Source organism: Tetrao urogallus, assembly GCF_951394365.1.
Source record: "Tetrao urogallus genome assembly, chromosome: 14".
NCBI classification, from domain to species: Eukaryota; Metazoa; Chordata; class Aves; order Galliformes; family Phasianidae; genus Tetrao; species Tetrao urogallus.
In genome coordinates, this window is record NC_136827.1 from 7,478,654 (window position 1) to 7,500,591 (window position 21,938).

Sequence of the window (21,938 nt, forward strand, 5' to 3'; positions counted from 1 at the left end):
AATTACTGTGCATTTAACTTCTTTTAAACCCCCATTTAACAAGATTATTATATTCCCTACAGCAGTATGTGAAGTATTTCTTACACGTAGGAAGGAGAAAGATTGGCTCTAACAGGTGAACAAAGCTAATTTGCAGATTCTCTTGATGCATCATTTTCACTACCAGCGGAGGCACAGAAGTGCTGAACTAGTTCTGCAAAGAGCAGGGCACTTTACATCACAATAAAGCAGAACCTCTTAGTCCCTACATATTACAGATCTGCTAATTACATACGTGGAGACAGCATTATATCTGGAACAACGTTTTTTATTATAAAATTTAGAGATCAATTACAATTATTTTAAAAAGCATAAAATTAGCCATGTCAGTATTTCATTAACAAATTTTCATGGGGGGGGGGGGAGGGGGAGGGCTTTAAAGCCTCAATCTCAAAATACTGCTTTTATTCTGAAGCTTGACCAACTGAAAAGCAAAATACTGTAAACCACTCCAGTACAAACTGAGGGCATTTCATACAACGTATCCTGCACCACATGTGACCTGAAGTCTGCCTACTAAAATGAGGTCAAGGAGCAGAATGTACACGAAACAGTCAAACTCTGTGCTTTCCAGCTACAAAAATTACAAGTAAATGACCAGTCATTCTAAAACACTTCTGAAAGATGGCCAGGAAGAACAGCAGCACTGTTTCTGATTCTCTCCTGGAACAAATCTCCACCAGATACTGAAACAAAATTGTGGTATTGAAAGAGACAGAAAGGATTGCATCTAAACTTTTAGGGGGTTCAGATCAGCTAAGATGTATGTTTCAAACTCCTTGTATTTTGTACCAATGACTGACTGCTCTCACATCTTCATCTATGGAATCCTTACTGGTGCTTCGTAACAATCTGTCAGATCTGCATAGCTGCTCTTTGTATGAAGAGCCGCTAAAACACGCTTGCACTGTTTTACCCAGTAACCAACTAGATTACATTAGGCCTCTTTCTTGGATCGAGGCTAATGCTAAAAGACTACAAGCTACAAAACTAAATCCCATCGTTTCCTTTAGGAACGTCAGCAGATTCCTTGGCTGAACTGCTGGATCAAATAAGCCATAGTCTCAGCTAGGAGACTATAAACATGGCCAACACAAATACTCTTTTCTTGACTATGATGGATGCATCACGTTCACTGCCCCTGCAGTAACGATGTTTGACAAGCCTGTCATTTATTAAGCCATTGCCAAGAGCTAGGTGATAAAACACTCTCCTGCTCTCAGCTGCACGCAACAAGCATCAGGGGGTTGTTTCACAGTAAATTGACCTTGTCACTGGGTGCTGCCAGAAATGACCGGCCCAGTTCCTGCACTGCCTTGCCACATCCTCCTTTCTCACCAGTAACTGCAGTAGGACTCCTCTGAGTGCAGAAAGCCAAGGCAATATAAAGCTACTCCTTCAGGGCTTTTTGGTTGCTGGCTTTTTTTTTTTTTTTCTTTTTTTGCTCACTTATAGATGCTTTTCCTTCTGGCCAGGCTAGTTGCCTGCCAGAGCCACATGTATATATACATATATATATATATCACCAGCCATCTCCACAGGGTCAGTCATGGACTCATACCAGCGTAAGCATGAGGAAAGCAACTGGACAGCTTTCTAAGCAGCAGGCAGTTCAACACTTCAGCTGCTTTGTGAAATCTTACCCTTACCACTAATGGGAGTTACACAGTTAAGCAGAGTACTTTTCTGCCATCAGTGCAATTGATCTAGTCCCAAAGGAAGTAATTTCAGGCAAGGCTTCTTGTCTAATATGCTATTAAAGCACTTCCTAATGTGTCATTACAACACCACGGTATGGGGGAGGGGAATTTAAAAAAAAAATAAATCACTACTAATACCTTATTTTCACAAATAGGGAATTGAAATAATTAAACCTAAACCTTGAAAACATATTTCTGCACCAACGTATAGATAGTGGCTTTTACACAAAATTTCTGGAGTAAACTTTTTTCCTTTATGGGGCAGAGTAGGTTGCAGTTTCACTGATATGAAGCTGAACACAGAACACTGATGCCCTTTGAAAATTTAACAAGCTATTAAAAGTCAAGTATGTCATATAGATTCAAGTGCCCAACCAAGCATTATATTTAAAAATCCATTTATCGTAAAATGGAATTAAGTTGTTGCTTTCCCTATGGAAGGTAGTCAGCTCTTTCCATGCACTCTGGTGCTCACAAGCCATTCACACACCATGACACGAAGCTCCAGCTCTGACAAAACTGGTGGTCACTTTCTATTTGATAGCAGCTACCCTTCATTTGCATGCATTCTTTCAAAGCCACAGACTGTCTCTCTATCTACCACATTTTTCCTTTCAACAGCCTTCATAACCTCCTTCAGAAATAGGAATGGCAAGCAGCCTATAAGAGGAGCTTTCTGCACAAAAACAGCCCTTCGTGCTACACCAACCTTTGTGAAAAGACCCTTTGAAATTGTCCAACTGACAGCAGGTTTCCATGCTAAGCATTAACATATTGAACATTCACTAGAAAAAACACTTTCTGCTTGTATTTGACAGTTACGAACTCAAATGAACTGGCTGTAGCAATGACTTTATATCCTCACTGAGTAGAGGTTATTTACGTGATAGACTGGGCTTCGTGAAGTGTTAGGAGTTTTCCTTTGTTCAACAAAGCTGCCACATCCTGAAGTCCAAGCAAACCTTAAAGAACTTACTTTTTAAAATTATTATTATTTGAGTGATATGACAAAATTTCCTCAAGAAACCATTAACCCTTAAGTATTTATAATGTTCAGTGAAAGCAGACATGGGAACACAGTGCTAAGCTGAAGAACTCATGTTATTTGGGAACAAGAAAAATAATTTAATTAGAAAAGAGTGACGCAACTACCAGGTGCCTTTTTGATGTGAAAGGCTAAGTTTCTAAAAATTAATAGCAGACTTCAGTCATTATTAGTAAAATATCTCAAGATAGCCAATACACACGCAAGGTATATGTTAAAAACCCACAACAAACACCAAAACCAGAACACAGCAAAATCAAGAAGCCAAATACCAGCGTTTAAGTAGACTTGCAGATAACTCAAACAGCCTCTATCTGCTGTTCACTTAAATAATAAAGTAATCAAAAAAGTATCTATTTCTATGCATTTAACTGCAAACTCATCAGTTACCAGAATAATTATACTGAAAGAGAAATAGATTCCCACTAATTTATTAACAAGCAAAAACTTTATTATTGAGTATTTGTATTCCGACTTTAAGAATAAAAGTCAGAATACAATTAAGGTTTTGGTTTTTGGGTTTTTTTTTGTTTGTTTGTTTGTTTTTAGAACTCCACAGGCTGCCCAGAAGTGGTGGGTGCCCCATTCCTGAAGACACGCAAGGTCAGGCTGGAGGGGCTCTGAGCCCTGATGGAGCTGTGGTGTCTGTGTTCATTGCAGGAGAGTTACACCAGATGGCCTTTAGTGGTTCCTTCCAATTCAAACGATTCTATGATTTCCAAATTGCTGATCCATATTGAAGTGCTGGCTACTAAAATGCTGCAGTGATTCACCACAGCAGTCAGTGCTGTCCTGTTTGTGGCCTAGCCAACCTTTCCTAGCACATGTATAAATACAGTTAACAACCTCAGTCAGGAATTCAAAGTTTGTAATAAGTGTATTGTCATGTTACTTAGACGAGTATTTTTGAAACGTTACTGCATTCAGTTACAAGATATCCCTCGGGGAGAATCAAACTAGAAGAAAAGTGAGAACTGTAATATATTCAGTGACAAACTGTGTAAGGAAGAACTTCTTCACTGTCAGTGATGGAGCAGTGGAACAAGCTGCCCAGAGAGGTTGTAGAGTCTCCTTCTCTGGAGATATTCAAGACCCACCTGGAGGCATTCCTGCGTGACCTGCTGTAGGGAACTTGCTTTAGCAGGATTGGATTCAGTCATCTCTAGATCCCTTCCAACTCCCACAACTCTGTGATTTTTGTGTGTGCATTGTGTAGGGCGTGGGGTATGCTATCCAACAGGCACAAATACAGCTTGCAGCCCAAAACACACATCTACCTTCAATCATTTTACAAACGTTAAAAAAAACACCTATGCTTAGCAGGACTCAGGTCCATAATGGAAGTTGTAGCATTTCATGCCGTCTATCCTATGTAAAACTGGAAGAGAACAGTACATTTCAGACTCAAAGGTATTGCTACAGGAAGCTTGCATTGAGAGCACTGAATATTTAGACTAGGAAAGGAAAGTCTTCATTTTGAAGTTGAGCCAAAGTATACTGAAAAGGCTTACCATACAAGCTTCTCTGGCTTGATGAACTGATGGGTCTTTTTCTAGGATTGCTTTATAATCTTCCAGAGCTTCATCTAGTTTTTCTGTTTTTTCATATAGTTCTGCTCTTCTCAGCAAAGCTCTAATATAGTTAGGATCTAATTCCACTGCTGGAAAACAAAAACGAAGCACAGCATTTTACTTGAAACATTTCTACAGCTCCTACAAATAATTCTTAAGTGTGTACTAATTTTTTTAATATCAATAGTTATTTTTAGGACTAAAAGTTAGGACTAAATCCTAAACTTACAATTCACAGGCTGCTGTTGATTTCTCAAGAATTTATTCACCCATTTTTCATCACAGTAAAAGCAAGTACAAAATCTTGCCTAAATTTTTAATTGCCAAGCCATTAAAATTATTTTCAGGATAACTAAAACTCAGATTAGGCAAGTATTCTATAGCTTATTCCTTCTGGAAGGACAAAGACAATACTACAGTCAGCATGTTGCAGAGTGAATTGCTCTGCTGTGCTGTAGGTGTTGCATTGCAGCTTGTAAGCCAAGTCCCTGGGGAGCATCAGGCGATGGTTTAAGTCTCACTGCAGCAAAACATACCAGTCCTCTATAAGCCACCACAAAATTATCTGAAATGTTTTTGAAAATGCACCGCTGCCAAAACGCAAAACCCCAGAGTAAGAGAGGTCAGCTAGAATTTGTTACCTTCAAGGTTACTTTTAAAACATACAAACTCCTATTTACTGTACAAGCAGTACTGGCACTCAGTCACTGGATTAGTTTTCTGACTGGTAATTCGGACATTCTTCCCCAGCTATCATGGGGAGTTTAGCAAATATTCGAGCATGGGTGAGTGGGTGGAAGCAATAAAGCAACACACAGCTGAAACGATTTCACTAGAAGTTGCAGAGATAAAACTATGCAGGACAAAAATGGGAAAGCATAAGCCCTTGTGACAAAGCAAAAGCCATGCATAAAAGGGAACTGATAATGCTTTTAATTCTATGAGGCCCCACAGCTCTTTGGAGCCTGGGATTAAACCAAGGTTTGAGGGGAACGGCAGGTGGAAGTGGGTTTATAAAACTAAGTATAACAGCTTCCACAATAAAAAATGCTTTCTTATTAAAAAAAAAAAAAAAAAAAGTACAGTCTTGTTGGCACAAAAGAACATAAAGTAAATTATTACAGATAGTAAGTTTCATTCACATTTCACAAAATAACTAATTCTAGATTGAGATGCTTTCCACTACAGTTTTTCTCTAAATTATTTCAAGACTGCTGTGCCCAAAGTCATAGCACTGTTGTAAAGCACTAATTGGTGTCATTTACTCATCAAAAATCTAGCACAAGAGCAAAACACAGGAAAGACAAAGTCATACCTTTGCTGCAGTCATTTAGGGCAGCTTCTGTCTTGTCCTAGAACACAGAATAGTTTTGTTATAGTTAAACTGTATTTCTTGGGAAACAGATTACTTACAATTGCAAGCAAGAAGAGTTGTCTGGAATTCCAAGGAACTGGGATGTTCATGTAATCAAGGCTTTTCATACTATTGCTTCTGATTTAAAGCTCTTTACCAGTGATTAGCTTTCTCTCTGCAAAGACTGCCAGCCTTCCAATTGCACGCTGCCCCACTAATCAGTCTGCACAGAGCAGCCAGCAGCAAGCTACAGTCAAAAGGCTGAGTCACATCTGCAGGCCTTAGCTTAACTGAGCTACAGCTTTTGTACGTATGTCAATTAAGTAAGAGGTTGGAACTGACTGTTCCCAGACTCCCAGATAAATTCTTGTCTGTACAAGCTGAGACATTTGGAAAGCAGATATTCCTTTAGGACTCATGTAACTTCCTCTACCAGGGAAAATGCTCGAGTCTGCCAGAAGCAGTAGGGACAAGATTTTAGTGTGCCCAGACAGCCAAGTTAGGAGAGTCAAGCAATCTGCTTATAATGGAGAAAAAGGAAAAAAGGAAGAAGACTGAGACAAAGAACCTATTTTCATCTAAACTAAAAGGCCTTCAAGAAAACAAGGCTGCTCATTGCTATTTTCAGAGTAAAGTATTGGTGTGGGAGGTTCCACTCATCTGGACAGGTGAGGTTTTTAGTCTGTGGATAGTTCTTTCATCATCTTGTGATTGTTTGGAAATTATTAGATTAGTTTTCTAGTTAACACCTGGATTATGAGGATGTTTTTCAGTTTACAGCTTTTGTATTTGAAAGGTTCCAGCACCTGCTACTACTGAATTCCATTTTTAACTTGTCTGGCCAAATAATTTAGTATCCCAAAAGCAAGTTAGATAATTCTGTCTGAGCAATGATTTATTTATACTTAAATATGGCCGCAAGGTACATTCCCAAACAGAGCTCCATCTGCCTCAAAATTAAAGAGAGCTGCAAGACAGTTAACTTTACAAGAGGACAAAAAGATTATAGGAGTTACTATTCTACTTTTCCAGAACCATTCAATCTTAAAACAAAAGTAGGGAGTAATTTCTCTTGAATTTTCACTTCCACTTATTTAGAAAGAAGAGGTAATTTAGCATGTTTATAGCCTGAAGAGACCTACTTCTTTAAGTACAATAATAACCATTATAGAAAAGCCATACAAATATCTCAGACAACTAAATTTAGACGCTGAACAGTCCTGTGAGCCAGAAAAGTGTTACCAAATACTTGCTGATAGGTCCTTCTAGCTCCCTTTGCAGTCCCATGCAGTAGCATGTCCACAGACTGTATTAACTCAAACTGGCATAATGGTTCTCCTCCCATTCTTCCAGTTGTACGGCAGTCCAACAGCTTGTTTATAAAGATGAAATCTTCACTTACATGAAGAACCTCTAACTGTTATTCTTTAAAATCAATTATCAGCTTACAAAGTAAATTGTTTAGTTTCTGTTCAGACAGAGTGGGTCCTAGGGCTTCTATTCTGCCTACAGTGAATACAGATTCCGGGAACAAGTAGGCACCTGTCCCTGGGTAAGGAATAGAAAAGACATGAAGAAAGCTGCAGCCATTCTCTTCAGACACTGCCCTGCTACGTAGATCTACGCTATAATACAGCAACTATGAAGGAAGCACACACACTGAATTAGTAGTTAGAAGTTCTGCTTATGCCTTAAAGCATCTGAACAAATTATTTTACAAGACTACTCAGATTTTTAGAAAAAATACTAACTAGCCATGCTTCTGAACAATCTAACACATGGTCTGTATATGCTAAGCATGCTTAAAGACATCTGTTCCACATGAACTTTGAGTTTGTTCAAAGGAGAATAAAAACCAATCAGTGTTTAAAATATAATGTCAAGAGAAACTCTGAACAGTTCCAACTGCAACTTTCAGTTTTGAATTAACCCTCAGTAAAACCAAACATGCTAGCATTCCTACTGGGAGCTTGAGAGAATACACAAGCAGCAAAGCCTACAAATGCAGCAATTCCTTTCCCTTGTTACAGATCCTTAGTGACTTCATAATTTCACGTGGCATACAATCAATACTAATCATTTCATAAAATAAAAAAAGATATTCACCTGTTTCATTTTTGCAGCAGCTCTGTTTGAAAACAAAACAGCCCTATCTTTTTGGAAGCAGGCTGGACAAATTTGCAGAGCCTTTGTGTAAGAGTCTTCTGCCTCTCCGTACTCTGTAGATGCAAGAGGGGAAAAAAAAATAACAAGAAAGCAACAGATCATTTATTTCAAATGCCAGTATGGTCAACGAATTACATGACTATGATTTCTTTGGAAACATTTCTCAATATATGATGCAATATTAAACCAGTGGTCAGAAGCAGTAGCTGCTCTATGACAAAGTACATGACTGACTACCATCCACATAAATGACAATCAATTAATTTAAAATCAGCAGCCTCATGGGAGCAGAAAAATAGACTTGTGCTTAGTATAATGAGTACAGCATGCTCTGCATGCAGGTCTCACCCCTGAAGCTGTTTTGTCCTATTTGTTGAGAGGGTACCATCAGCCTCAGAGGTTGAATCTTTCCAGAAATGTATCCCTGCCCTGATAGGAACACCTGCTGGACATGGTGTTCTGCCAGTAACTGCTCTCAGCTGCTTGGGAGATAACTGCCCCAACTTCCTCAATGACTGACTTACAGGTCTGTCACCATAAACCAATGGTCATCCATCATCAAATCTGGTCTAAAGGAAAGACCAGTGATTAAGCACATTTTATTTCTTTCCAATAATGGTAGAAAGAAGTAATGCAAAGGTCTTGTACTGACTGTGAGCAACAGCCTGCTAGCTGATAAATGCATTCTCCTCAAAGCAGAGCAATCGTTTCTGTCCACATTAACCAGTGATCAACCAGGTGCTTAAAAGTTTATTTCTGATCAGTAAGCAATTTGACAGCCATCAGCAGCACAAGCACACTGAACAGATCCAACAAAGAATCTGTCAAGAGACAGCTATGGATAAGATCTCACAAGAAAGCTGAGCCAATATTACAGGCTTGCTTCTTCCATGGTTCCACCAGCCCCCTTCTGCCTGCTCTGGCACTTGCCTGAATTGGTAAACCATGACCCAGCAATCTTGCTTTCTCAACACACAATAAAAGACCTCCAACAGGAAGACCACTATCTGATCATAGGAGTATACCCTGGGAAATGGAGGTTACCTGTTTGTGTCCCCACTGACTGAGAGAACCATTAATCTCCATTTCCTGGTTTCTTTGTGAAACCTCTAACCTTCAGAATGAAAGGTGGGTGTCAAAAATCATTTTCCCCTTCATACATTTTACCAAATACTGCTGGTGGTATTACTTACTGCTCACCTCAACTCTGCTGCTACAGATTAACTACATTCACAAACATCCAGTTTCAGTGTAAGTCAGAAATTTACACACACCTAGATCTTTTTCACTGTAGAGGTCTCTATGTGCATGCATGGTTGTGTACAGCTATATAAAAGTGTGTATCTCTGTGCATACACATAAAAACAGAAGTGTGTATATGCATGTATAGAGAGATGCACATCGATGTACACAATGCATGTATAAATAAGTATAAAAATGCCTACACAATTACAGCACGTACATGAAGGACTGAGCCAGTGGATAAAAAGACACATACAGACGTACAAAGCTATGAGAGAATTACTGAGCCACTGAGCCATCATCAATTCTAAGCAATTGCATTAGGAATACTCAGGACTGGTGGAAGCCTTTTTTGATTCTCAGAAAAAGCCTTGGCACTCGGAAGGCAGTCAGTTTTGTATCATGTTCTTGGATTTAAACTCAACATTCATGACAATCCTGCTCTAGAGATCCAAGTCTTTGTGATTTGAACTTAACTCTTAAGGAAGTCTGCTATCTCTTTCTGTTCTCTAGGGCTGGGTGAAGAAACAATAAAGATGATAAAGCTGAAAAATAATAAATGCAAGATTTTCCTATGAGTTTCCTGCAATATCACTATGATGGCTAAATATTAATCTAACATTCACCAATTTCCATACAATATTCAAAGATTATCAACGCACCTCCTTTCTTGAACTGTTCATTTCCTTTCTCCTTTAGCGTTGTGCTTTCCTTTCTTCTTTTCTACAAAAGAAGAGACGTCTCAAAGTATTTAACTGAAATGAACAAGTAGGTCAGCTGTATTTCCAAATAAACTACGAATGAAAATCAAAATAAAATACAATCTGAAGAATTTTAGCTAGTGCCAAGATCCCTTGCTTACATCTACTGTGAGATGATAGACTTCATAATCCATAAAACACTGCAGTACATCAACAAGGCAGTCAGAAAGCCCCAGTTTGTGAACATTATGCACCAAGACCACTCATAATGAAGCTGTTTGCTTGCTTCTTAATTCCTTACCAATTCAACTGGTGTAGCTCTACATCTAAAATGCATTCTATATAGTCAAGTCTCAAAAGTTTTGTTTGAAATAATTCCACCTCAGAAATCCATAGTTACCTTCAGAAACATGCAAAGCATTTTCAGCTCACTGAATTAGAAACAGGTCTGTGCATAATACCTCTCTGAAAGATTTCTTATGCAGAGTGAATAAACCATCAGACCCTGAGACAGGAAGATTGTTCTGTTATACAGTGAAAATTGCACACGCTGAGCTGAGTTGTGTTCTCATCCATGAATATCTTAACAGTACTCTTAGCACAGGCAGAGTTGACATGAATGTTCTTAGCCTCTGACACTGAAAACACAGGATGTCATCAAGCCATCTCTGAAATGTATTTACAAAGGCAGGCTTCCACACGCAGGCATACCTCACAGAAGTAAAGACAAAAGGCTTGTAAGAAAGACAATGCTAACAAGTGCAATGCTCACATTTGTGAATCATTTCCATAGTAAAAAAAGAACAAAGACAATTTGGCCCCCGATTTGCCCCTAACATGCAGGCACAAGGGACTCAAATCAAGGCGTTCAGAAATTACAGATCACCGAGCAATTAAAAAGCCAACGCTAGGAAAGGAACAGTTTCCCACAGATTGTGTAAATCAAGGATTAATGCAATTATCAATATCGCACAGAACATCTCCTTGGAAACAGCTAAATATAGTACTCTGTGGAGCACTGCACCATCTCACAGCTATGCCAAGTCACTGACAAACAATGTGAAATCGGAGGTTCTCTCCTCTCACCCTTATTGCTTTTGGATGATCATTCAGCAACCACTGTTACCATGTCATTAAAAGAGATCACAGCGCTCTGAGGGAAATGCCACTCAGCGGTCACACACAAAACCACCCAGCAAAGTCTCACCTGAGCCCATGGGTACACAATTACACCAGTAACATTTTTCCTATTGCCTATTAAAAGCAATGTCTCAGACTGATTGATCTTCACATTGAAAAAAAAAAAAAAAAAAAAAAAGCGGATGAGATGTATATCACTATTTAGAAATCAGCTTTCCTTCAGGGTTCTCTGCCAAAGTCCTACACAAGTCCTTCTGCACTGTCATTAGCACCAAGGTAAACGAGCCAGTGAGTGCCTTTTAAATATGAGTGTAGGAACAAATTTGAGAGATTAAGGCACAAACAGCATTAAAAGCATGCATTCATTGTGTACACGTGGGATTCTACAATTCAGCCCGAGGAACACATAGCCACATTTGAAAGCTGCACCCTGACTTTGGAAGCACTCATCACTGCTGCTCACACAGCAGCTCCACAATAATACATTTTAAAATCACCTTATAGATGTCATTTGCACAGTAGTGAACCAAGAAGTATCATCAAATCACCAAGGTTGGAAGAGACCTCCAAGAACAAGTAGCCAAATTTCAGTACAGAATTGGCTTAGGTTTAGAAAAGATGATCTTACTGGGAAAGATAAAAGATCTACATGAATAAACCTTATCCAAGATAAGAAATGCTTGGAACACAAGCCCTGTTGACTTCATTGCTCGTGACCTATTTAGAACTGGCCTTTAAGTGCTATTAACTGATTCAATGTTGCAAAAGATAGACTTGTGTGCAATGAAACAAAAAATTCTCCCCCCATAAAATGGTTGCGGTATTCCTGATGCAGAAACCCTAAAAAAGAAGGAATATCAGATGAAAATCTTTACTCGCATTAGCATTTTATTAAAAGTATTACAAAAGAGTATATGCTTATCCCAGTCAAGTATCAAAAACTAATATAAAAATTTACTCAAAGCGAGAAAACTTCAAGAGAATAACCTTTATAATCTTTAAAAAAAGAAAAGGAAAAAATTTATATCACTAAATTTTTGAGCTATGGGCTCCCTTGTTACTTAGCAAAGAGGACTGCGAGCTGGTTTCAACAGCAAAGAGGACTGAGGTGTCTGTACAACCCACATTCGCTGGGGAAACGTGGTCAGACAAAAGTTCTGAGCAGCTTTGGAGCTAAGGGCTGTCACACTGCGATGCGATCGTTCACACAGCTCTCCTCCTCTGAAAGCCTGTTCTTCGACATGTTCTCTTGGTCACTCACAATCTTGAAGGAATGAGGAAGACTATTATTCACCCTGCTGTTCCAGCCATATGAGTGTCAGTGAGAGATTTGCAGTGACTTCAGACTATTTGACCAGAAAAAGTGTTGTGTAAGCATGTTTCAAAAGCATTGGTAAGAATACCTTATATGGCCCTGTAGCTTACTCAGCTCTCTGGAAAGCAGCTATAAAAGCAACGCAATTCTGGTTCAAAACCAGGATTTCTGTTACAGCTTCACCAATGTTTTCATATCCCCACGTTTACAGGTTTCAGGCTGTCACTTAACTGCACTTTTCAGAAAGGCAAGACTCAGGGGTACCTCGTGCATCGTTCTGTATTTGCATTCAAAGTGTGACCCGTTGGTGATGCATGATAGCAGATTATCATCCCCTACAAGTAAATCCCTCTGGCTTTCTCACAAAATGCTAATGCATACATGTCAGTACATCCCATCCTAAATGCACTAACGTCTGCTACGGATATTCTACGGATAACGGATATTCTCTATTTGTGAAATAAACACAATTTGTTCCTGCACATACGTGCATTTCTGCAATAGAAAGTCCTAATACCAAAGCAGCAGAAAGACGACTCTTCTGGATTAACACCAACTTAATCTGAAAGGCCTGCTGTACCATGCACTGCTCCGACACTGTTAGAATCTTCTGCACAAACTTAGGTTTAAAAAAGCACTATTAGAAGACAAAACCTCTTCACTCAGCAAGCTGAATTTCCAGCTTCAATGGACTGGTCATCAGTTAATGGCGATCACATCAGACCAGAGATCAAAAATTGCAAGTGACTTGTCCTTGGGACAAATTTTGCACTATGTCATTTCAGTGTCCCCACCCACTCAGTTTTCAGATCAAGATTGAGGTTGCTACAGGGCAGGCTACCCCTCCTCAGCAAAGGAAGTAGGTCAGCCCAAACTCCTGGAATGCTTTGCCTAGAGAGGAAACATCCTGACCCACCATGCACCCTAAGGCTGCTCACATGAGAGGGTTAGGGTAAAGTCACAACTTCCCAACTTACATTCTCTTATGATCTCCTGCTAGTCAAAATAGATGAAATTCTGCCATTTCTTTTCTTGCAAGATTTCTTAATAAGATGATCACAAATTCCAAGCAGCAAGCATCAGTTTTTTATATATACCACCCCCCCCCTCTTCCCCCCCCCCCCCCCCCCCCCCCCAAAAAAAAAGAAAAACCACAACAAAACAACTGGGGGAAATAACTACAATTAACTAGAAATATTATTCTTAAAGGATCTGATTAGAAAAGTTTCCAGATTTGGATACTGAATTAGAATTGTCCACATTTGAAGAAATTAAGATCTTAACACTTGCCTGGCACGTAAGAGGTGCTGAGAATGAAGGCCTGATGTGAAGTAACAAGACAAGACAGCTTGGCCTTCTGACAATGAAGTACAACAATTCAAAAGAAAAACCATCAGATACAGTCCTTGGACCTCAGCTACTCCGCCAAGAAGCTTGCAGTTAAAAATAAAATCATTAAAGTTTTATTCTAGTACTAGAGAAGGCAGCAACCTACACATTTTTTGCTGTTTATTTTGGAAGGAACCAATATAATAGAAGTGTTGGAAGCCGAATCCCTAAATATAGCTGTGAGAGCTGGAGGCTGAATACCTTCCTTTTGTAATGCTTCCAACCACGTTTCCTTTGGCTGTTCCTATGCATTTTATTTGATCAATTGATTTAACTTTGCAAGGGAACTGTTCTTGGCTCCAGTTTTGTGAAGAGCAGCAAATATACTTCCTTCGCTGCACGGCTATTTATACAGTGTGACAGAGCACATCTGCATCTCATATACCCTTCTGTAAGGTCACCCAGTAGCAGTCATTTAAAATCACCAGGATTCGAAGGGTGCACAAAAGCAAGCAATTTGAACAGATAAGGAACACACTTCTGAGCTTCAAATACCAATTCTGTTTGTAAGCCATCTGTGGTTAGTCATCTGCTTCCCCCTGCAGTTTTGTGAAGCCGTTGCTGTATCACACGTTCAAGGATCTGAACTTTGCTTTATGGTTGTATGGTGCTCACTGTAACTTCATGCTGAAGATGGATTTAGTCTTTCTGCTGCCAGTCACTACCTTTTCCTGAAATTGTAAGCAGCACTTCCACAAACAATAGGTCACATCCATCCCAGGCAGTCAGTTTAAGTTAGCATGCCAGACTGAAAGCAGTGACTACCCCTGAGTGACAATACACGCCACCCAGTCACTTCTGCTCAAGGAGGCAAAAGCCTCGGGCAGAAAAGTGGAGCTGACCACTTAATCCATCAGCACACAAGTCAAAATATTTAGTCACATACAAGCCTCTCACTTCTGTAAACCAAAGGTCTGAGTTTGACAGTATCTGCATCTTCCAGAAAAATGCAAATCTAACATAAGCATAAAAACAGCAACACTGCAAGAAAAACGAAGGTATAATTTTTCACTCTACGAAATTGCCATCCAGCAATTAAGTTTATAAATGCAGCTGGGACTATAAATCACACATGGAGACTCTAACTCCAAACATCATACAGGTTCTTTTCACCAGCACCTAGAATTAATTACTGCAGCAGATACCGATATACTTTTCAGATGTGCTTTGATTAACTCAGAAAATAAAACAGGATATTTTGTTCTATTTTTAACCACCAGATAGGGCAGTTTTAGTCTAGCAAACCATCTTCTACTCTGATCTGACCAAAAGAATTGCATATCTAGTGTTGCTGCTGCACTGCATGCTGGATTCAGGTTACTAAAGTAGGTCATCTTAATGCAGGAATCACCTTTTATTGTATTTCCACAAGATTACATTTTGAACCCTTCAAAACCCAAATGTATTGCAAGTTTTATTGCTATGCAAAATAATTGTGAACATCTATGAGAGGCATTAGCAAAAAATATACTTTTCAATAATTTGTGTAACAAGCCCTGCTGCTGTACAGTCAGTTACACTGTCTTATGTACTGATAATCTTGTTTTGGTCCAGCTAGGATTCTCTCCTGCTAAAAAGTTTTGAGGCCATCTCCAAGTGACCAACACCTGAGGTCTGCTCCAAATTACACCTCACTTCTTCACAACCCATCTTCCATTCTGTGTCTTTATTTTGTCACTACTGCAACAAACAAACAAACAAAAAAAACACACCACCACAAGAGAAGTGAACTTTCACAGTGTATGGGAACTGTTGAATGATGGTCTGAACCACTGATTGAGCACCTGGGGAAAGGACCCGGTCAGCCCTGGGAGCACAGGTGAAGGCAATTCAGCGGTGCATCCAGAAGGGCTGCAGCCCGGCTGCACCTCTCTTAGACCTCATTTAAGAGCTGACGGCCACCAGGGCAGGATCTTTGGTTGGAGATCCCTCCTTAGTGAAGCTTTCTCCTGCAAACCTGGAATCTTCTGATACAGGTGAGCAATCATCTTCTCTTCCTTAAAAGCACCTTTCTACTGTGCTGGTCCTTTTATCACAACTGTTGTAATGCCTTTCCCACTGTACTGATGTGTCCAATTGCTATGCACAAAAGTTACTATCCTCTATTGGCCAAACATTAGGAAAACACCAATTACTGAAATGAATGACTACACTCGAGAAGCCATCTCAAAAGAAATCCCAGATCCATTCCTACACCCTGATAAAATAAATTCTCTACAGAAGCTATAGTTTTTAGAAGAACAATGAGATCAACTTAAAGTATGGGGCAGAAAAGGAGAAAGAAGGCAGCAGTTTGAATGTCTTGATGAGGACAAAGATGTTCTCTAACATCTCTGAGAACTTCCAGAGGTTTAAAAAAAGATTTTGCTTCTTTGTTCAGAACTGAAAATAGGCAGAACTCAGAAACACTATTTCTCTATGATCAGTTTCAATTAATGTCTGAAGAGGTGCTAACAAGACACTAATGAAGAAACTCTTCTACTAGAGCATATTCTTATCCTGCTGACATTTCTTAGTGTTAACACAGAAGATGACCGTGCTTACAGCCAACTGAAGCTCCAGCACACATGTGACAGCTCAAAGGCAGGAACTGTTTTTGAGAAATGCTACATACTTATTCCAGGGTCTCAGAGCAGCTAGAAAGGAGTGTTCTACATCCACAGTAACAGCTCACTAGGGCCGGTGCTTAAGTCTTTCCCAGACAAGACCCAAAGAACAAGCAACATCTGTCATGAGGGATTCAGAATCTTGCTGCTGGATAAACTCATAATTAATAGGAGCCCCCTCCAGAAGAGGACCAGGTCAGACCGAAACAATTACCACGTAGCAGCTGTTGGGTGTCTTCTGATTAATTCTGCTGACAAGACCAATGTCAAAGCCATCACTGTCAACGGCAACTAACCAGAAAATCTGTTTGTAATGCATCAAAAGCAATTTACTGCTCAGTGCTCTGCTGAGACAGCAATCAGCACACTTAAAAAAAATCTTATAAAACTGAATTTTGTTTCAAGCTGCATAATTTTCAAAAAGCTGACTTGCAAGTCCAAGCACAAAAACCAGCTCTGTTCTAAGCTACATTTCTGCATTTGTTTTTTAAGAATACTTCCTGCAAGTTTGCGTCTTAATACTCTCCTCCCTTCCTCCTCTTATTCTATTTCATAGTGCAAAGAAGACCTCTTATGGTATTCGCACTGCTTCTGTTGAAACAATTCCTATTGCTTAAGATTAGAAACCTCACTACAAAGACCTCAAAATTTACTCAGAGCTGCTATTGCAAAAGCTTACACATAGAACATGCATAAATACGCAGAGCAAGGACTAAAATCTGTCCCTACGTTTTCAGAATAAATTAGAGACTTCCCACAGCATATGAGAACAGTGCTCAAAATCTCTGTTTCATTAAAGCTGCTAAGTGACAAATGTGCTTAGTTAACAAAAAAAACTATAAAGGGATACCTCCATCATTTGATTTGAGCAGGGCTAACGCTCAGCTCTCCTTATTACAAATATTATGACTACTTAACTTCTGTTTGGTGTTGCAACCATAATTAACACAAAGTTTTTCTTACATGGGCAAGCAGTCTAATTGAAGAAAACACATTTCCCCATAAGTAAATGCCGTCATGAGGCTTTCATTTGATGTCTGCTGCCTGTAATCTAAAAGTACAGCATTATTTCTTTATCTGCACCAGACCCTGTAACTGGTTCACTGCACATTCACACAGAGAAGCAGCTCAATGAAGGAGGCAGCAGGGGCTTGAGAATAACTGATCAAGGACTGCCGAAGTAGCAAACAGCACCACTGCTGAGTCTGCTGCCACAGCCTAATGATACTGTCAAATAAACAGCTTCCGAATATTTCTGCTTTCTTGTCTCCTTCTTCAAAAAAAAAAAAAAAAGCTCTTCTCAAAAACATCCATTGGAGTAACTTGAGGTTAAAAATTGAAAAAAAACAAACAACTGAATAAATGGATGCAGACTGTAACTGCAGCATTTTCTCAGCACCTGCATCATTTAACTGATCATAACCAAAATATGCAAAGACTCAGTTTCAGAAATCCAAATAATATTAAAAAAAGTCAACAACAATTCCAAATACCAGAAGGAAACGAGCTGAGACCAAAGGCTTCCCTTACAGAGAATATATGGTCATGCAAAGTAAGAGTGTGCTAATGGATTATTTTGGTAGTTATAACATCTGCTGCAAGCTTCCAATTCATCTCGTTTCAGCATTTCTCAAGCTGTGCTTGTAACAGATACCAACAATATTTTGTTACAGAAAAAAGTTGTATTTCAAAGACTGCTTACACACTCCATTGAAAAAGCCCTCTGTGGAACATAAAAGTTCACACTATAAATAATCTGTGGTGATACAAAGCAGTGAGATCCACCCACTTCATCAGGTATATCCATAAACAATGTTGAAGAATATAATCCCTCAATACCACTGGAAAAAAAAACAACAAAACAACAAGGGAAAATGAGATCTGCGACTGCCCATTCTTTCTGTAAGGAAATGTTTCCTGTTTAAACAGTTATTTTGTACTTCCACATCAGCTTTCAATGAAGAATGTAACAAAGCAAAATGCAAGTATTCAATCTTCACACTTCTTTTATTTTTCAATGGGCCAAAGTTGCTGTGGAAAATAAAATGATTACCTAACAATTCAATAGAAACAAGAGAAGCAGAAAAGCTAAAAGACACTCATTTCCATGTCTGTTCCTTTTCCTACTGCTTTAACCTATGCCATTTTTCCTGTGAAGTTCAGTATCTTTTCTATGAATCTCTTTAGCTGCCTTTGCCCTACAGGCTGCTGCAGAAGCCTCATCATGACTCACAATCACACTGTTCCTTGCTGTACAAGCAATAAATACTGATGGTGGTTTAAATTAGAGAAGACAGTGTGATCATGTTTTTTTCTGTGCAGCAAGCAGATGGAGGCTTTGCCCTCTGTTCAGCACTTGAACACTGCGTCTCAAAGGTGTCAGTTCTGCATTCAAAAAGAGACCCTGACTTTCTGGATGGTGCACACAATCCAGGAGAGGCCACCACAGCTGGCCAGGATGCTGGAACCAGGACCTAAGCAGACAGCCTTCAAGAACTGATTTTGTTCAGGCTTTGGAAAAAGGTGCCTCAGAGAGACCAGAATGCTAAAGGAAACGGAGACAGACTCTTCCTGGATGCATGGAGAAAAAATTCCAGTGGTCACAAGCTGCAACAAAGGAAATTCTAAATAGACACAAGGAGAAAAAATTTCCACCCTGAAGGTTGTTTAACACTTGAACCTAGAGGCCTACAGTGCCTGTGCAATCTCCAGACTGGGAGATGTTCAGCACAGTTCTGAGCAGCCTGGTCTAGTTGAACCAACTTTGAGCAGGGAGTTCAATTAGATGGCCTCCAGCAGTCTTCTCAAGGCAAGGGAGACATTAGACAACTTTTTAAAAATCTCAGAAACATTTCTCATTATTAGATCTCAAAGCGTTAGACCTGAAAAGCAGCATTTACAGATGTCAAAACTGAGAGAGATCAAGAGAAAGATGAATTAATTTTCACTAGGTCAACCAGGAGATGTTGTTTTTATTGAATCAGGAATGAGTTTAAGGAGATTATATTCTATGATCCCCTCCTCCAATAGCCCCATTGTTTTTCCACTTCAAGGAACTTCTACATTGACATTACCCACTGCATTACTGATGAAAAACTCCTTTTACCTTCAATGATGTATTTGGGTCATAAATTCCACCCTACCAGCGAGGGAACAATCTGAATGACAGCTTGGTTAAACTTCTCTGTGCTGGTTTGTAACAAGAATTTAGTTGTTTAGGCGCCTGTGGCATCTTAGCTCTGCATATTTTGCTCACCAGTCTCTGTTTACCCTGGCTGACAATAAGACAGTAAGCCACTGTCCAGTCCTTCCGTCTTTCCAACTGTTTGGGAGCAACATACAGTCATCTTTTATTTACTTACACAGGTCTACCCAGCAGTTAAGAAAGAGTGGTACAATGTTACCAGGTCAGGTGAACAAGAAAGGATTAGACTTCCTCTACAAGAAGTAGATAAGTCCCTACAAATTCACAGACACATTCATAATTTCTTTTCTTCTTTTCCTCATTTTCATAGTTTATAGCTACAGTTGTATTCCTTCTGCTGCTTCTGATGACTCAGGAATTTCTGAAACTATAAAGCTATACAATATACTACATTCCCCTATGAAGTAATGTTTTCTTAAGACAATTTCTATCTTCTCTTGTTACCTGCCAATCCTTGTTCAACTTTCTCCTTACCTCATCATAATTATTTAGTGATATTTATGACCTGATTTGTGCAGCTAGCCCTTCCAGTACCCTTATTCTTAACATGAGATCTAACTCATAGAATAACTTGGGTTGGAAGGGACCTTTAAGCCTATCCAGTTCCACTCACTGCCGTGAGCTGCTTACCCCCACCAGATCAGGCTGCCCAGAGCCCCCTTCCCACTTGGCCTTGAACAGCTCCAGGGATGGGACATCCATAACGTCTCTGGGCAGCCTGAGCCTCACCACTCTCTAATTAAAGAATTTCTTCCTAACATCTAACCTTTATATATGTACTTCATTCGTTATTTTTACTCCCCCATCATTGGGGAATTGAAATTGCTATTAAAAAAAAAAAAAAAAAAAAATCATAAATGAGTAGATAGCCTTCTGCTACATGCTATGAAAACCTGATCACCAGCACAAAATGACATTACTCAAGTCTGAATCAAACCCTGAAAGTAACTTAACAAGTTATCAATAAAGAAAATGTGATGACACAATATTTTAGAACCTTGAAACTGAACAGCTGTCAAGTGACACCACTGACTGAAGGTCAAAACAACTGGGTCACACAGACTTACTATGGAGTAAATATAATCTCTAAAGCTCCTGAACTCTCTCTCAGACTTATTTCATTATTCCCCATAACAGTATCCAGTTTGTCACTGTGATGGTCACCAAAACATTTTGTCCAATATAATGGCACTGAAGGCAAACAGAATCCAATTACTTTGTGCATTTTGTTTTGAAAGCTTCAGTAATCTAGAGGAGTAAACTTCAATTTGAATCCACAAACACTGCAATAAATGAACTAAATTATCAGATAACAAAACTATCTTGAAACCTCTGAATTTTTTTAAGGACAAAAGAACAAACGCACAAAAACTAAACAACATAATAGAGATTTTTGTTTCTTATAATCTTTCTTAGCCACGATAACCTTACACAAGCCAGCAAAATGTTTGTCACCAAAAAAGAATCACGAACAGTAACTCTAAACACAGAAATGTGTTAAAGGACTATTTTCATGTTGGTTGCAGACCATCCAGAGAAGTAATGGTAAAAATATAACTTATTCTATTTAACCTGGGCTATCCGGATTACCTGTTTTTCTTCCTCTGGCATATCTTTTTCCAGTTCTATTAAGTACTCCTCATCCAGTTCTGCCTGCTTCCTTGTGTTATTCTCATCATTCTGTGAATTTCCCTCATCATCCAGTACAGGCTCTTTCATCTCAAAGGAGTCACGACAGTCATGGAAACACTCATCTGCTGTGATGGGATCTTTGGCTGAAGATGGTATATTGCCACTTTCCATGTTTGGAGGATTCTGGGCATCTTTGGGGCCAGATGCCCATGAGCCGGTGCTCTCTGCTGACTTCTCATCAGAAAGCTTTAAGTGATCAAGCAATTCTTCTGGCGGATGTCCATTTTTCACCTCCTCCATGTCAGACTCCTTGGTTTGATTTATAGAAACAAGAGAGACATAACCTTCCATTAGCTTAATACATCTCGACAACAAATACTCAAAATGCTTATGGATACACCTAATAATAAGCGATACCATCCTATGGAAGCCATAATTCCTCCAGAAACCATCACCTTCCAGGGTAAGGCAGATCTAACGCACGCTTTTTCAAGACACTGCAGAACTAACCGGGGCCATCGCCGATCCCACACCCGAAGCACGCTCCCGGGGCGCTCAGTGCCGGCCGTGGCACAGCAGCAGGCCCCAGGCACGCACCCTGCCGAGCCGCAGGCCTCGAGGCCCCCGCGCCCAGCTCCAGGCCCGCGTTTCCCACACCTCAGCCCAACCCCGCCTGCTGAGAGGCGGCTGTGCCGAATGCTCCCCCTCCAGCCCCCCTCGCGCCGCTCCGGATCCCAATCCCACACCTTCCCTCCCGGCCGCCGCTGCTCACCTCTCACCCTTCACCTCGCGGACCGCTTCCTGTTTGCGCCAGCCAATAGGAGGGGCCGCGC

At 39.8% G+C, this 21,938-nt stretch overlaps 1 protein-coding gene across 1 annotated transcript in view; it reads right to left on the reverse strand.

Moving 5' to 3' along the window:
- The window catches only part of TTC1 (tetratricopeptide repeat domain 1), a gene marked incomplete at its 3' end in the record, with an annotated part of 32,167 nt that extends 10,760 nt beyond the window's left edge, over positions 1-21,407 (reverse strand). Inside the window, exons 1-5 of the mRNA XM_079542494.1 lie at positions 21,064-21,407; positions 9,780-9,840; positions 7,816-7,928; positions 5,671-5,707; positions 4,296-4,444 (exon numbers count right to left, since the gene is read on the reverse strand). Of these exons, the coding sequence (XP_079398620.1) occupies positions 4,296-4,444; positions 5,671-5,707; positions 7,816-7,928; positions 9,780-9,840; positions 21,064-21,405 (702 nt within the window). The 5' untranslated portion in view covers positions 21,406-21,407. The remainder of the gene's footprint in view (positions 1-4,295; positions 4,445-5,670; positions 5,708-7,815; positions 7,929-9,779; positions 9,841-21,063) is intronic.
- Positions 21,408-21,938: the final 531 nt, after the last annotated feature.